Source organism: Alligator sinensis, unplaced genomic scaffold, assembly GCF_000455745.1.
Source record: "Alligator sinensis unplaced genomic scaffold, ASM45574v1 scaffold125_1, whole genome shotgun sequence".
Lineage (NCBI taxonomy): Eukaryota > Metazoa > Chordata > Crocodylia > Alligatoridae > Alligator > Alligator sinensis.
This window is the reverse complement of record NW_005841893.1, coordinates 2832878-2851165: the sequence shown is the minus strand read 5'-3', so window position 1 is coordinate 2851165 and position 18288 is coordinate 2832878. Positions and strand designations below refer to the sequence as shown.

Below are 18288 nucleotides of genomic sequence, written 5' to 3'. Positions count from 1 at the left end.
CTGACCCAATTCTTTTTCAACCTAGAGAAAAAGTGCATAGAATAAGAAATCATTGGTCACTGTACAACCCTGTCGGGCTAGGTGCTCACAGATACTACCAAGATCTGAAAGCATGCTGTTAGCTTCTACAAGGAGCTGTTCTGAGTTGAGTCTGTCGGCCCAGGGACCATTAAATATCTACATGAGGGTCTTCCCAAACTCTCTGTCTGAGGCTAATGAGTTCAGAGCTATTCCAGGTAAAACAGATGGCTGCTATTTGAGGAGCTTGCCATGGGAAGGTGCCAGGCCTTGATCAATTACCTGTTGAATTCTCCAAGACCTTTTTGCCTTTCCTCAACCCAGACCTCCTGCCTGTCTTCCAGGAAAGCTTCAAAGATCTTTCTGGTCAGCTGCCATCAAGCAGTTTTCACACTGCTGCCCAAGAAATGGGATCTTGGTAACATTAAGAACTGGCAACTGGTATGGCTTCTGTGTACAGGTTACAAAATCCTAACCAAAGCCCTGGCAAACCATCTCAAAATGGTCATGCCCTCTGTCACAGGACCCCAGTTAAGGTGAGAGCATATGTTGGTGATGTGATTGTTTTTATGAGCAGTAAGGGTAACATTCAGTCCCTGATTAAGTGAAGCAAGCCTATGAGCATGCCTCCTCAGCCTCAATTTATGGTCTGTAAGGTCGGTGAGATCATCCAATCTGGCCTCCCATGGGGATTACACTTCCCCCTACTGCTCTTTTTGTGGGTTCAATTACTTGTGCTTGCCTAATACATATCTTCCAGAAAAACATCGGTCTTGGTAGGAAGATACTAAGCAATGAAGAATTCATCACAGCCCTTGTTTGGTGCTTCCAATGGCTAATCACCCTCAATCCTCAGTACCTGAACCTTGTTGCTAAATGCATTGGGTTGAACTATAGCTTTCATCCTCAGGCCCCTTCTGACCTCCTAAGCTACAAAGCAGTAGAAGTCAGGATCACCTAGGGAAAAGCCTCTGCTGCCTTAATCCATCACCTGAGTAGTCCCCAGAATCACAAGTGCATGAATGGTGTGACTCGGTGCACAAAGAGGGAAATGACTGCAAGCTTTGGCTGGGCTGGCAAGTGTCAGGACATCAGTCCTGCAAGCTGTGTTCCATTGTGACATCATCAGGGCCTTGGTGAGGGCCTCAAGCTATTGGGCATTAGGACAGTGACATCACAAAGGCTTTGACATGACAGATGTTGGCTCCTCTTCACCTCCCCCTACCTGCTTTATTTCTGCTTTCATCTGCCCTGAGAGGAGCAGTGCTGGTATAATAGGAATTTTCCTTTTCATTCTTTGTCAATATGACCACATATGACATCATGGATTATGAAGAGCAAGGAGATGATCTGATGGAGATAGAAGAGCAAGGAGATGATCCGATGGAGATAGAAGAGCAAGGAGACAATATGATGGACGTGCAGGAGCAGGGGTACGGGGTAGTGGTAGGGAGGAACAGGGGGACAAGGCAATATAGAAACAGCAGCACAGATCTGAAGTGATGGAGAGGTAAGAGCACAGGGATGAGGCAATGGAGACGGATTAAAACAGGGTTGGCCAACCTGTGGTATGGGTCCCAAAAATGGCAGAGGCAGCCTTTGTTTGTGGCTTACAGCAGACTGGGAGGAGATGGTGAGCTCAGCAGCAGAAGAGCAGGGAGCAGAGGGTGGGAGGAGAAATCAGAGCAGCAGGGGAAGGGGATTAGAGTGGCACTCAGGGTGGGTGGGTGCGTGCAGGGTACACCTGCCTAACTGGTTGGCCCCCACTTGATTACAACAATTCCCCTCTCTGGTTGAAAAATGGACATTTTCTTTACAGGAGGCTTGAACAGGGAAGCTTCACTTTGTGTTCTCCCCTTAATGGGGGACTGTGGGAGCTTTGCTACTAAGGGTTAGGTCTAGTCTGTGGGGCACTATGCAGGGGCTTCCCAGTCTAACAGGCCCTGCACCCACCCCTTTTTAAAGGACCTTGCCACAGGTACCCAGCCTCTCCTTGTATGATTTGCCTTCCAAGGCCTTTATCATTTTTTCTTCTGTCTCTGGACCCTCTCTAACTTCTCCACATCCTTTTGAAACTGTGGAGCCAAAAATTGCATGCTATACTCTAGATGAGGCCTAACCAGTGCCAGAGTGGAGAGGCACTATCACCTTCCATCTCTTTTATCTGGGCTAGTTGATACAGCCCAAAATCCCATTTGCCTTTTGTGCAGATGCATCACACTGCAGACTCATATTGACTCTGTGATTGTCATGAAGGTAGAGAGCTGGTGATGGCACGAACTGAACACCGGCAAGAACTAAGTGAGGAAAAAATGGAGCTGTGCTTCTGGAGTAGCTGCTCGATGCAGCTAGAGCATCCCCACTGAGAGAGTGAGGAGGAGAGAGACCCAGATGACAACAAGGATGGAGGTGTGGCGCACAAAAATGAGGAGAGAGCCAATTGGAAAGGCAGAGGCAAAGAGGAGTTGAAGATCAGCTGGCTAGAAATGATGGGAGATTGCGATGAGCTGAGAGGGAAGGAATAAAGAATCATTGCTGGGAACAATGGGGTGCAAAGCCTTATTAAGGATGTTAGTTGCAGTAGGAGACCATCCAAGGAGGCTTTCCCACCAGCGATGTTGCATGACTTCTTATATCTTGTCTAATAAACTGATAACAGTTTTGCTTATATGCTGTACTGTGACAGTGTTTTTTGCTGAATTTTGAACCTCTTGATATAAATTGATGGTGGATTTATTTGTGTAGCTCATCTGGACACACTCCTAATTGGACATCACTTAGGTCTGTTTTATAAACAATATGAAAACCCCAAGTGAAAGACTGTTGACTAAACATTTGTCTACTGAAATTAAGGTCACATCCTGAAATTTCAACACCATTACAAAAACAGTTAGAACTCTCTTCTAAAAATACATTTTGTGAGTTAACTAACACAACATCATACATGGTTCGAAAACATACACATCCATCCCCTATATCAATTACCTTATTTTGGTTCGAATAATCTTGATACATAGAATACTGATATTCCACTTGATCAATACTCAGACAAACATCTTTATAATACAAAACAGTTTGGGGCATGTATAAGCTTGTTGATTAACTCTTTCACATAGCTGCAAGTTGATTTCTTTCCAGTAGTCTTGTACTTCAGCTGCCCATTGGGACAATATTATAGGCATGAGAACCATTTTATTAATGATGACACCTAGAGGTATTATTGGGCTAGCTCCTAGGAATTGCTGTAGCTGATAGTCAAGAATGGTGAGGCTCAGTGTGTGTGTGTAGTGATATTGGGTGCTGATGTAATCAATTTGGCCCAGGCGTTGGCCACATGTTTCCTTCAGGTACATCTCCCTTCAAGGCTTGGTCGACCACACTCTTGGCAATGACATAATTGCCACAGTTGTGCTTGTGTGCATGTAAGGGCTGTTGAGGTATTTGCTCCTAACTACAAGATAGCCTTCACCAAGGTGGCACTATCCACAGAAAGAATATTACTCAGAGTTTGGTTTCAGTCTGCCATCTGTAGTTGTAAATGACTGACTGTAAAACTGTAAAATGAGTGCCAGTTTTCTGCAGGAGTGATCCTAGGGTACTTATTTTATTTGCCATTGCTTCTGAATCAATGGAATTCATCATTTACATCCCAGTTCCTGCAGCTCCAAGAACTGTCAAGCAATCTTTTCCTTTTTTCTGTGCTAACAAGGACTTCACCTTTTAATCATTTTTCCCAACCCTTTTGTAAGGGCTGTGTAAGATTTAAACACTGGGGTTTTCTTGTTTGATGAACATGGACACAAATTGATTGAGATGTTAATGGCATGGACAATTCGTTGAATTCCCACATCCAATTATACATCTGTTTTTACTACAACTGGACCCACTGTCATTTTATGTGCTTCTCCATGCACCTTAACCAGTTGTGTTTTAGTCGTACCATTGGGACCCTAAAATTTCCAAATACCACTGTCAGGGCTGTCTACAAAGAATGTCTGCACAAAGGTAGCATTGCTTATGTTGTGAGTAGCAGTATGTTGAGCCTGGCGGGTATCAAGTCCCCAAGTAAAATTGGACTGAGAGGAATTGGTAATGATTGTGAGAGAGACATTGAATTGGCCAGCTAGAATCTAGCTGGGGATCACAGACCAATTTAATTGCCAATAATCAGGATATTTAATCACGGGGAACAGAGAGGGACCAAATTTAAACTGTAAGGCCAGGATATCATTCAGGTTCTTTTGAGTGGTCAGCATCCAGGACAAGGTCTTGACTGTGCTTGCTAAAGGGAACATTTTGGTAGTCAAATACGTGGCATAGAATGGTTCATTATTTGGACCTCTATTTAAATTTGCATAGACTCCTACGTCCACACCTGGATAATAGTTAGTAAACATCAACTTAGTATAAGCGCAATTTCCAGTACACTGAACCATTATTCCTCAACACCCAGTAGAATTATGCCTGATCAGGTACACTGTATATCAGTTCCTTTCATTTGTTTACACCAGCAAGGAAATTTAGACTTAGTTCAGGTAGATGCCAATCCAGAAATTCTGAATGATGCTGTCTGGGAGTTAACTGCATCACACCGAGTTTCTTGTGGTAATTTCCAACAATAATGGAGTACCACACAACAATGATAGCCTTGCTCATAGAGAGGTAGGCGTGTGGAAGTCTCCTCTGAATTCTCCTTTTCAGGTGTCTCCTTGCACCAGAAGTACAAGCGCCAGCAGTAGTGTGAAAATCTTGAACCATAGAGTCCACATCTTAATAGTACCTGAAAAACATAACACAAAAGCATGGGCCTAATGGACCCAATTAATAATACAGCATAATCATAATGTTTCTTTTAACTTTGAAGGATGTGCACCACTGTTGCAGCAGGGAGCACTTCGGCGACTGTGGCCAGAATGGTGAGGCTGTAAGGGGCAGTCCTGCCAGCAGTGGGGGCTGGGTATATGTGTGGCAGGGACCTATGTAGCTAAATACTTACCTCCAGGATCACTGGTGGTGCAGGCAGCAGAACCACAAACGCTGCAGCCACTCTGATTCATCTCTCTGGGCCAGCTGCGAATTGGTTGGCACGATGGAGCAGACGTCATTGGAGCACACCCCATACCAGCAGAAAGGGAGAGCCCTGGGAGCCTGCAGAGCAGACTGCAGAGCCTGACTACAGCCAAGCCCCAACAGGGATGAAATGAGTAGGGCGGAAGCCTGCTCACCAGATTGGAGGCTCAGAGGAGTTTCTAGCCCTACGGGCCCTAATCCCTCAGGAGAGCAAGAGCAGCTTGATGCGGAGAAGCCCCAGAGAGCTCCAAAGGAAGGCGAGTCAGAGGTGGCAATCCCTCACAGTCAAGAGTGATCACTGCCACAAGTCAAGTAAAGGGTTGTAAATGAGTCCTTCATTGATGGCTAAGAAGGTCAGCCCTATAGCCACAGAATCTCTGGCAAATGCTACAGGTGGTAGTTAAAGGGAGACTCAGACCATGGATTTCTTGGTCTTGTTTCCTTTCCTTCCATTTCTGCCATTTTTCTGCCTCCAGGGTGAGATGGTTTTCCTCAAAGTAAGATGTACCTTCTCTCTCAAAGTGTCACCATGTAGCCCTGCCTCAGGCTAGTTTTTCCCAATCTGTGGTGTCAATGCCACACTTCTTAATGTTTACCTTGACGGTGTCCTTGAAGCATATCCTCTACCCCTGCATGTCCTTTGTCCTTGTCTGAGTTGGGAGTATAGCAGTTGTTTTGATAAAAGGACATCAGGCATGCACACATGATGCCCTACCTGCAGCAGCTGATGTTTACTAATCCACACTTCCATACTGGTGGTGTTGGCGTCAATGAAGACACTGGCATTTGTGTGACGATCCTTCCATTTTATGGTAAAGATCTTCCGAAGGTAGTGCCGGTGATGGCATTCCAAGCTCTTCAGGTGGTCCCTGCAGGTCACCCAAGCTTTACCGCCATAGAAAAGAGTTGGGATTACCACAGCTTTATATAGTAGGAGTTTTATTCAAGTTCTGATGTCGTGATCATTGAACACATGACGATACTGTCTTCTGAAGGCAGAGCTGGCACATCAGTTCCTATACTGGATCTCTTCATTGATGTTGGCCTTCTTTGAGAGATGGCTGCCAAGATATGCAAAGTGTTCAATATCCTCCAGCTCCTCTGTCAATAAGAATCTTTGTGGGGGAAGTTGATTGGCCCAGAGCAGGCTGGTAAAACACCTTTGTTTTTCTGATGTTAAGGGTCAGTTCCCAGCACTAGTATGCTTGAGAGAGGCAGTTAAGGGCTGTTTGTATGTGCAGTGACAGCACAATCATCAGCATACTGAAATTCCACAATTGAGGATGAAGTAACTTTGGTTTTGGCACAGAGGCAAGAGAGATTGAAAAGGTTCCCTTACATCCTGTACTCAGTGCTGATGCCATGTGGCAGATGGTCATGGATATGCATCTTGATGACTGCAAGAAAGATGGAAAACAGAACTGGTGTGATCATGCAGCCCTGCCTGATGCCAGTTCAAATGGCAAAGGGGTCCATAGAGCAGCCACCACATAGGATGGAGACAGTCATCTGGTCATGAAGGAGTCTTAGAATGGTGATACTTTCCTTGGGCTGACAAACTTTGATAAGATCTTCCACAGAGCTTCGCAGTTAACAGAGTTGAAGGCTTTAGTCAAATCAATAAAGGCCATATACAGTTCCTGGTGTTGTTCTCTGCCTTTATCCTGTATCTGCCAGGTCACAAAAATCATGTCTGTGGAGCCTCTCTATGGACTGAAGCCATATTGAAACTTGGGAAGGATTTCCTTGGAAAGAGGGAGTGGTCAGCTCAGTAGAATTTGAGCGAAACTCTTTGATATTCAGAAAGCAGCTGACACAGGTGATAATCACGGAATATATGAAAGCATCAAATAAGCAGGGGTGGCGGGTTTAGGGGTGGGGGGTATGTGAGGGCAGCGGTGCCCCTCTGTGGGCCACACAGGTGCCACCCAGCCAGCCAGACATGGGGGGGGGGCTCGCACACAGTGGCTGCCACTGCCATCTACTACCCTGCACTGCTGCTGCTCCAGGTCTGGCCGTGTGCTCCCTGCCCCCCGCTCCACATCCAGCCATGCACCTCCTCCCCTCTCCCTCCCGCTCCATGTCCGGCTGCCAGGGGTACACTGATTTTAAAAGGTTGAAAAGCCCTGCCATTAGACAAAAACAAGAGGAGCGAAGTGACCATGACAAATATAAACATATTCTCCCTGTGGAACAACAGTGGAAAAGTTATGACTCGCATTATGCTCTGTAGCCTGCCATCTCTAGGTGAAAAAAATCTGTCCTGAAAGTCAAAGCAGTTTTCGCTCAGGATGCTCCAACAGTGACAGTGATATTTTTGGTCAAGCAGCTACAGGAGAAGCATAGAGAAAAATTAATACCATTATACATACCCTTCATTGATCTGATGAAGACTTTTGATACGATCAACAAACCAGGCCTTTTTACTGTTCTGAAGAAATTGGGTTTCTCCCACCAAACTTGAACATCATTTGCTCATTACATCAAGGTATGAAGCCACTGACTTCCTGAAAAATTAACATTCAGCAGAGCCCTGCAGACTGACCCTTGGTTTCACCTGCTGTTACACTGCACCTTCAGTTACATTCACATTACATTTCTCCAGTTCCACTATGCACTCCTCTATGTAGGTAGACCAAGTTCCACATGCACACTGCTCTCTATTCCCCTTATTCCAGCTTCAAGCTTCCTCGTCCACCATGCTGATCTGCCTCCCTGCCACACTGTGCCCATGCCCTTGCAATTCTGGGCATTCTGTTTAAATTTTGACCAACCAGCCAGAACTTGCCTACAAAATATGGGACCGTCCCAGCCAAAGCAGGATATATTGCACCCTATTCATGCTTAGCCCATGGGAGGGCCACATACCTTTGCACATTCACCATTTGTTTTTAGTAGTGATATAATAAAGTTTTAAAAAAATCAAAAGTCCCTCTTTCCCCCTCTCTTCTGGAGCAAAGCATAAGGGGTTAAAAATATAGATTTTCCTTAATTCAGGTCAGCTGCATTACCTTTGGTATGTGTTTTCAGGCCAAATGCTATCCTTTGTTGCATATGCAAGGCTTCTGTGGCAGATAGGGGGCACTCCATGTACTTGTATCTAGCCATAGAATTTGGCCCTTTCCATTACCTTTTGTATGAGGGTAGGTTCTTGCCTGCTGAAGCCAGTGGCTTTATCACAGCAGCCTGGGCTGATCTAGAGTTTTGAAAAGTGGGGTGCAGATAGTGTGGCACATCCTCACCGATTTTTTTCTCTAGTTAAAGAGAAACTAAAAGCCTTACTAATATGCTAGGGGCAAGTGCTATATTATTCTGTTCAAGATGAAAGCAATCACAAATATAACTATTGGAATGTGCACTGATTTGCTAGTTCATATATCAAGTTTAAAAAAACACAACAAACACAAACACAGCAAACACAAAAAATAGTCAATGAAGTTAAAAGATATTGCATCATTAGTGAAGTTAAAAGATATTGCATCATTAGTCCTGTAGTCATTATAGTTAAATGTATGTCTCTTATTCAGATTCATAAAACAAAATCTAGCCTTCTTGATAGTCTTGACAGTGTCTCCAATACTTCACTGGGTGCATCTACACGATACACTGACTGCAAAGTACCCCAATACTACTGTGCAGTACCATCATGTGGCAAAAACTGTGACATGATTCTACTATGCAGTAGTGTTCAGCTACTGTGCAGTTGTGTCACAAAAAAGGTGTTTGCTGGCACTACTGAGCAGTAACTTGGATTACTGTGCATTTATTTAGTACTTGTTTACACAAGTACTAAATAAATGTGCAGTAACAACTCCTCAATAGAGTCTCGTATAGACATGCCCACTGTCAGTCATATCTACACCTAAGTTAATATTACTTTACCTAAATTAAGTTTTTTATCTAGAACTAAAAATAGTCTGTAGAGCTATGAAATAGGAGAGAGACATTACCAGGAATGACTAACAGAAAGTAAAATTGCAAAAGAAAGGATAATTTGAGAAGTGAAACATCAAGACCATTAGAAAGGATAGAGGGTTGTTAACACCTGTGGAGTGCAGAGAGATTAACTTGAATCAGGGAGATGACCCTGAGCCAATTGACTCTCTCAGCACTACCTGAATAGAAATGCAGCTGCCCCTCCCAGTAGATAGTATTAAGTTTGTGTGGAGCACGAATTAAAGGCAGTGGAGATTCTGGCCTTAATGTGAATTTGAGAATGAGATTTTTTTGTAGTGAAATGCTTAACTAATACAACCACTTGTTTTTTAGGTCCTGAATATTCATAGCATAGGCAAAATATTAAAATAACAGACCATACCGTCCTTCGGAAATCATGTAGTTGCATGCCTTTGCAGTATTATGCTGTCATTGTTAACATCAGTGGGAGGATATACATGAAGAGAGCAGATGATACCAAAGGGAAATATTGGCAAGGGTCCCACAGGAGAAATCAAGCTACCAAAAAGTAGATATGTGTTTGTCTGGTGGGGTGGGAGGTACGTGTGATACATGGAAGTTCTCATTTCTCTTCATTTCTTGTAGCTCACTGTTTAAACACAAGATTGACCCCAGAAGACATTAATCATTCATCATTATCATGCCCGTGGCAGCTGATTAGTTGTGAAATTAATTTTCCTGATTATATTAAAAGATGGTTTATTCTCAAGTTACCTCTAAACAAAACCACGCAAGTGTTTTACTTTTTTTTCTTCCCCATCCTTTATACAAACAATCCTTCCCATTTAGGGAGATACCTTTCCCTTTTTTTCTTTCAATTTTACTGTAGATTGTGTGGGTAACAAGTAAGAATGTGGAACTGCTGGAGCTATTCGACAAGGGATTAACAAATAGCTAAATTTGACATTATTGGATTTACATTTTTTTATTTTTTTTTAAAAGATAAATAACAAAAAGAGCCAAATTCTCAGAAAAAAATAGTTCTGTAGAAAATATGACTGTATTTTTAATAGCAGGTTAAAATAACTGAGAATGAATGACAGTAAATGTATCCACTGTGAGGTATGCAGGCAGTAGCAGATCCAGGACAGGTCAGGGTGGGTACAGTCACTCCATTTTGATTGTACGTCACATAGACAGTGAGTTTTGAACTAGCTGCTTGGCCGTCACAGGCTCCTGCCAGAGCTCTGCACGAGTAGTGAGTTCTGAGCTTACCAGCCAGTCATGGAGTAATAGAAAAGTAGGGCTGGAAGTGACCTTTCAAGGTCATCTAGTCCATCCCCCTTCCTGAGGCAGAATCATCTCTATCAAAACCATCCTATACAAATCCTTGTCTAACCTATTTCTAAAACTGCACAATTAACCCTGTCACCCAAGCTGTCCCCCCAACTCAGCACAGATAAAGCAGGGGGACAACAGCTGCGGGGATTATTAACATATGCTAGAGATCCAAAGAAGAGTGCCATGCCCGTGCTACAGAGTACAACAAAAGAGGAAAGTGAAAAAACGCTGACATGGGCAACAACAAGATGGGGAATAAATGCCTTCCTGGCCTTATGCCGCAATCGCAAAGCCCAGAAGCACGGGACATGTCCATAGCCTAGCATAGGCATAGCTACTCATAGATCACCCCGATCAATACTTATTCAACCTGTCTTGAACACCTCCAATAATAGAGATTGCACAACTTCCCTAGACAGTCTGTCTCGCTGCCTAACTGTCATTTGCCCTTTCCCTCCTTCTTTGTCCCTGGTGAATTTAGCAGCACAGAAAAGGAAGGGACAAGTGATGGTGGCAAAGCTCAAGCCCTAAGCTGCAGACTGACATTAGACACTGGAGCTCAGGACAGACCCTGCACCAAGGAATCATATATGACACAGTCAAAGAGGGGTGCAGCTGTGCCACTGCATCCCTTCTGGATTATCCCCTGTATCTAAGTAAAGAGCTCTTTAGTTAACAGTCCATTCTTACCCGAACAGAGCTTCTTTGACTTGCCAGCCTGACTGTATTTGTACTTCTCACATTTTGATGACTTTATTGTGGGCACTAGTATTTTGTGTCCTTCTAATGCTCTGCTTGATGTTCCCTTTGATTTTTGCAGCGTACCTTCTGGATTGGAAGGTATGAAGGAACAGGAAATCTGCAACACAATTATGGCCACAATGCTGGAAAACTGTCATACTTTGTTTGAACTGGAGCACGCAAAGCAAGATGCGGAACAGCATCCATGTGAGGAGCTAGCGAGAATTATTTTGGTGAAAGTGAGTACCTGCAGTGTTTTTCTTTTCTGATTTGGATGAAGAGCTGTGGGGCAGGTGATGCTGTGTAGGGCCCTGTCCAGAAATGTTCTCAAATTGGATAGGAGGCAAAAATGCCAGTCTCATACATTTCTCTGGTATTCGTTTATGTACAGTTGTGATGCTACCACCATTGTATACTAACAAGTCTATCCTTTTCATAGATTTCATAGACATTTGGGCTAGAAGGGACCCTGGAGGATCATCGAGTCCAGCCCCCTGCCCCAGGGGCAGGAAGTCAGCAGGGATCATAGGATCCCAGCAAGATAAACATCCAAATGTGTCTTGAAGGCATCCAAAGTGGTTGCTTGAACCGCCTCCGGTGGCAGTCTATTCCAAACCCTGGGGGCTTGGACAGTAAAGAAGTTCTTTCTTATGTCCAGCCTGAATCGGTCACAGCAAAGTTTGTGACCATTCGATCTTGTCATCCCTTGGGGCGCTCTGAAAGGCTGATTTTAGCTTCAAGATCTTGATGGCTTTAGGGGTGTATTCTGTTTGTTTTTATTCTTTATAAAGTTAACCCTAATGTTTAACTTTATGATTTTAAAAAGGAAACCTATTTGATCTTTTCTTTTAATTAAAACAGGAGAAAGTGGGGGTTGGGGATGGAAATGGCTGAGGTGGATAGCCAAAACAAGCACTTTTCTTGGCCAGGCCCCACAACAGCAAGAGCTTAAGGCATACAAGTTGGTTCCTTACTGTGAACCAGTGGTGAAGGATATATGCCCAGTCAGGAAAGACACTTTCTGGAGCTGTTAATTTTTAGAGCATGTAAGAGGAAAGGCTATTCATGACTGTGCAGTGAATAGCACACAAGCAATGGCTAAACAACTAAACATAATATAATTCTTAAATAATGAGGACCCCAATATACTTTAAGTTGTGTCTCTTGGTGAGAGAGGGAAGGTGTGAAAATTATATGCAGTGACTCTTTTAGAAAGGGACATTTAGGAAGATAGTAAAAAAGTCCCATCATGAATCATGGACTAGAATGGTTGCTTCCACAAAGAAGGTCAGAACCCAGACAGTCATCTGTGCAGAATACTGATGGCAACGATGGGGTTGCAAAGCCACTACCTGCACTCTATCCAATGCTTCCATCGATGACTTGTTCCTGGTGAATTTTAGGCAACAAAAACAAAATTGAATTTGAGGACCTGAAGTGACACAGTGAGACCCAGCTGGGTCATAGCAAAGTACATGGCAAAATCATCAGTGAATAATTAAAGAGATTTCTTACTCAAGTTCCACTAGATGCTTTCTACGTGGCCCTCATTCAGGGCAAGTTAAAGGCTTTTGCCTTAGTCATCATTCTTCTCTATGCGCGCATAAAGTCCTTGGACAGCAGGGAATGGAACTGCTGATGACTCATTTGCCATCTCTTCCCTGATGTCTCATACTGCTGTCTCAAAGCTCATCGGAGAACACCTGTGTCCTCCAGGCAGAGGAAATGATCTGTACACTGTTTGGAAACTAGGAGTCTAGAATGTTCCTTGACATCATAAAGCAACTGTTAGTAAACTGATAGGTGTCCGGGCCACTAGATGCCGCCAAGGAGAATTCAGCAAGAGTCATCACAAACTGTCAATTATTTGTTAGTCTCTCTGGTTGGAGAAAAATGGGCCGAGGTGTTTGCTGACCATGGGGAAAAAGTGGTCCCTATGCTTGAACCACTTTAGAATCCCCAAAGACAAGCACCTTTGAGAATTAAAATGCTGGTTCGAAGAGCTCGGGCATTAAATTCAAGGTAACTTGTTAATTCATGTGTCTACAGATCCATTTATTTTGAACATGATCCAGGGGTATAAGAGACGACTGGCATTACTTGGATAGATGCATTGGACTGAACGCAAGATGAGGAATGTGAGAGTCCTCTTGCATTACCCTGTTAGCTGACAAGTTACAGGCTACCCAGATGGTACAAGTGGTGCCAAAACCGGAGGTCTAATCCTGTCATCAGGTGTTGGTGGCACCTGCAGATTTTGACAGTAGTATATTGTAGGTCTGTGGACAATGTTTGGCCTTGTTCCCAGATAGCTAACAACAGGGTTGTAGCTAGATTTTCCAAGATGTAGGGCAGTGTCTTGAAGTAGGAGCCATAACACATGAGTTGTGTCCTCTGGAGGGTGGGGGCCCTCACCATGGGAGCATGCTGGGGAGGAGAACAGGATGTTCTATGCCCCTCAAGTGAATGGTGACTTCCTGCCCAAGCTGTAAGGGGTGTGCTAAAGAACAATTTGATAGTGTGCCTCCTGCCATTTCTGGAAGTTATCCATTTTGTGTCATGACAGGGATCCCTAAACACTCTGACTTTCATTGTGAATCCTAGATGGTGCAATGGTAGTGGAAAAGGAATGGGAATGAATGAGTTCAGTAGGAGAGGGGAAAAAAAACGAGTTATGTTTGAGATTACTGATGCACAAGCTTCTGTAGACAGTAGGTGCCGGCTGCTCCCTGTCTTGAAAAAACAATTACTCTACAGATGTATTGACTTGCCCAGCGCAGCAAATAGTTATTTGGTGGTCTGCATGCAAACACTATTCTTAATGAAAGTTAATTCCCACCTATGGCCAGCTAGATTTACTAACTACAGTAATTGTACTATGTGCACAAGTGAAAAGCATGGGGCAAATACTGCTCTGATTTTAGATGTTCCTCCAACCCCATTGATCCTCAGCTGTATTGCAGCCAGCTGAGAATTTGTTGCAATCAGCATGGGCAGCAGTTGAAAAGGCAGAGCTGTCCCTCACTGAACCCAAATGTCTTCCATGGCGCCAGTCTCATTGGCCTTCCTCTGCCTCTTAGTGTGAGGAATAGCAGCAGTAGCTGCCACAGGCTCCTGACAGCATCACTCACTTACTATTTGGACCTGGGCTATTTCCATCACTCTCTTCCCCTCCCCTATAGCCTCTGCTTTCATTTGTTGCATTGCCTTTGGTTGCTTTTCCACTTAGATTCTTCTTACCCCCTGCTACTCCCCATCTGTTGTGCCCATTTCTTTCCTCGTCTTCTTCACTTTTCCCTTTTCCTTCTTTACTCAAACAGTCCCTTCCCACCATTCTTTCCCTTCAACCTCAACTTGTCCTTCTGCCTCTTTCAAAATAAGAGTAATAGTATTTTTCTTTATATGAGATAATGGCAGGGGGTGCGGGACCGCCACTGTGCCAAGGCTACTTCTTAACCTGATCCCTGTGTCTCTGTCATCTTTGGTCTGAATTTTTGACTCATTGGATTGTCTGCTCTTAAGGGCAGAAACTAGGTCTTAGTCTCTGAGTTTATCAAGTATCCAGGGTAATTTTGATTCAACAAATACATCCTCTGAGATGTGTGTTCTGACCCTAGGCATCATTAGGACACTGTTCTGTGGGAAGCACTTTGTTTGCCTTCACTTTGAAGTGCTGTTGTAAATCCTATCAGAGAGTCCCTGGTATGGGAACTGAAGCACTTATAGGAGGAATATGTTACATTTTAAAAATGTATAAAATTGAAACCCAGGCTGGGCAGAACACCAGCACAAAAATCACCCTGATTCAGAGTTATGTGAGAGCTCCTTGAAACCTGTTGTCTCTATATGATTCTGTGATCAGCATCTGATGTTATGAACACTTAACTGGCATTTATACAAGTGCTCTGGGAGTGGTGGGGGCACTTTAATAAGAGCAATTCCAAGAGCTTTTCTAATTAAGGCACCTGGAATGTCATGTGTATCAGCATCTCCGCGCTAAAAAATGGTGGCAGGGGCAATTTAACTAAAGCCCTTTGAGCAAGCTTTAGTTTAAGCAACCCCACTGCCATTTTTCAGTGTGGAGACGCTGATACACATGATGTTGGAGTCTGCTGGAGTGCAGTAATTACCGTGCTAGTCTACTCCAACAGACTGTAATTACAGCTCCCCAGCCCACCCATAAGCAGAAGCCTTCCTGGGTGTGTGCATGACTGTAAGCATGCATACGTGTAATACACCTGCTTCCCCCTCTACTTTCCAGTCATTCCTGAGTGCAATCCAGATATGTGGCTGCCTGTTGTTCTTGCAGCCTGCATACATAATGGTCTGCTTTTGTGGAGCAGATATCAGGCTTATTCCAGGTATTTGGTAGCAAAACATGATACAAGGGGATTATGGCTTTGGCCATTCCATTTTGGGAACATAGCATCCTCCATTGAGCCCTGTTATGACTGTCATTTTCTTGAGCTCCCATGGCACCTGATGTGTGGGTATCTTACTTCCCACATACCATACTATTAAACCTTTGGCTTCTTTAATGGGAGAAAATGTGCTTTTCAAACAAAGCCATGCCAAAATCATACTTGGCTTTGTGCAGCTTATTGGAAAAAAAGAAAAAAAAAGTTGAATGGATTGACTTGGCACCACATAATTTTACTTCTGTATAAAAGTTCAGTACTTCAAAGAAATTCTCCAAATGGAAGAAACTGAAGTAAGCAGCTTTGAGAGAGAGAGAGGTGTGGTTACAAACCAGCAGTAATCATTAGCAGAGAAGGATTTTGAAATCCAAATTGTGTCTCCTACTGCTCATGCACAGGACAACAAGGGCATATAAGGAGCAGCTTAATCCCTGTGTCTGCTTCACCTCTTGCATGGGGCAGACAGAGGAGGGGAAGCAGCACTGACTTCAGTTTTGCACCATGTTTAGTCAGTGTGAACAGGGAAGTCAAGTGTCCAGGAAAAGAGCTGATTCCCCATACTTTTTCTAGGAAAAAGAGAATCTCTTTCCATGTTGGAGTCCAGTACCTGCTTCATTGACATTTTAGTTCCAATTCAGGATGGAAAAGTTTAATACAAACTTTGAACAGACACAGATTTCCATTTTCTGACCACATGTAATTTCAGTCCATCATAAAGTAATAAAATGTTCATTGAAGCTGTTCTTTGGTTTGGGGTACAGTTTCATGACCTTGAGGAAGTTTCTGGATGCTGTGGAAATGTTTCTCTTCCATGTTGTTTTGTAGGTTAAGGTAATTGGAGATAAACATGTTTAGTAGGCACACATTAACAAGTGGGTTATGCCTACAGATTAGATATCTGTCACATGTTGCATACTTCTGACTTATTAAGGCCATAAAATAAATGCCTCGGTGCTCCCTCTTAATTCCTGTATTTATTGGGTGGTGTCACTTAGAAACTATTTAATCTCTCATCCATCTGGGCACAAGGGGCAATTTAGCTACTATGTATGTATCACACAGAAGATATGTAGGTGCCATAATCAAATGTTGCTTGTGTTATACTTTACAGTAGCGGTTCTCAACCTTTTTTGTACCAGAAGCCATTTGTAAACATTGATGGCCAGTCCCTACCCAGTGCCCCTCACTCCCAAATCACTGTCTCCTGCCTCCCGACCCCAGACCTCTAGGGTACGGAGCAGGGGATGGATATGTAGGGCGCAGGGGTGGGGGGGCACCAAGCAACCCTTCCTGGAACTCTGCCAGCCTGCAAGGGAAAAGCCACATTTTTCTTCTTTAAAGGAGAATCCATTTTTAAAGTTTGTTGATCCATTTTTTAAGTTTTTTCGTGACCCTTTCATATATTCTTGTGCCCCACTTCTGGGTCACGATCCATGGGTTGAGAAATGCTGCTTTAGAGGAGAATTCCTAGTGTGGTAAGATAGGCCTTGATTGATTTTTTTTCTTTGTGTGGTATTAAACAGAGCGATAACTCAGATAATTAAAGTATAAATCAATTCTGTGCTTCAATATTCTTGTTTTATCACCTGACTGAATAAACTGGTTTAAGAAACCAACCCAGTAACAACATAAGTAGTGCATTGTCCTATTTTAATCTACTGCCTTTCATTCCAAAGGAACTCAAAGTGTTGTTCCAACAGCAATTATACTCCTTACTATAATACATGATTATCCATTGTTATGCAGTCACGTCTGTCATGAAACGTGACCATGGATGAACATTAATCAACAATGTTTGCCAACAGTTAAGTACTGGAAGTGAGGAACACTCTCATTCAATTTGAAGATTCAATGTGAAATTAAGTCAGATGGTAGGTAATTACTTAAATAAGGGTCAGGCTAGATTCACTGGAATTACCACTTATTGGAAAAAAAAACCTTATTGGGATGTTTTTTTAATGAGCAAAACCGATCAGCCTTACAGTGTGGCTCAGGTGAACGCTGCCATCTCCAGTAGCAAGGTAGGGGCCTGCGGTGGCGTGGACACCAAGGTGCACGGTTGACAGCCCAGAGATTGCAAATTTGAGGCCATAGCAGAATCACTTGTGGTGTGGCCCTGTCAGATTCCATGGAATCTATGAATTCTGCTAAATACCTTGTCACAAGAACATGAAAAAGGAAAGGAAGTAGCAAGGTGCTTTGGTTGAGTGCTGGCTTGAAGGGGAAAATGTAACCTGTTTCTTGACCATGTGTAACAGGGAGCCATGTCAAGACCGGATCTTAACATTGGCCCACCCCTCTATCTAGGGCAGTCTGCCCTGCTTCTTCTGCCACGACTTGCTAGTTAATAAACTGTATTTAAGGTGTGGGAGGCTGCCTATTTAATGCTCCAATGCCTGGGGCAATATACACGGTTCTGACCTTCCCTACGCCAGGTCCCATGCATCACAGGTGGCATCATAAGTTGTTCATAACTCCAGCCTAAGGCTGAACCAGACTCTCCCCCTTGCTGGGCTTCTCACATTCTGCCCTTCACTGGGTCTCATACATACCACCCCCTCTCACAGGGCCTCTTCCATCCTGCCCCTCACTGGGTCACTCGCAAACCCACCCTGCTCCAACAACCCACTCGGGCCAACAAGCTTACCTACTCACACTCCAGCCAGTCCACACACAGCCCTTCGGGTTGCTCAAGCAACCCTACTCTATAAGATACCGGCTTTATGCCTCACACTGAGCTAAACTCTGCCGTCTCATAGATTCATAGATGTTAGGGTCAGAAGGGACCTCAACAGATCATCGA

The 18288-nt window shown here is 43.7% G+C and overlaps 1 protein-coding gene across 1 annotated transcript in view; it reads left to right on the top strand.

The window, feature by feature from the left end:
- Positions 1-18288, top strand: part of LOC106721857 (protein FAM13A-like) — a 98761-nt gene that overhangs the window by 55675 nt on the left and 24798 nt on the right. The window contains exon 5 of the mRNA XM_014517128.2: positions 11147-11306. Within this exon, the coding sequence (XP_014372614.2) occupies positions 11147-11306 (160 nt within the window). The remainder of the gene's footprint in view (positions 1-11146; positions 11307-18288) is intronic.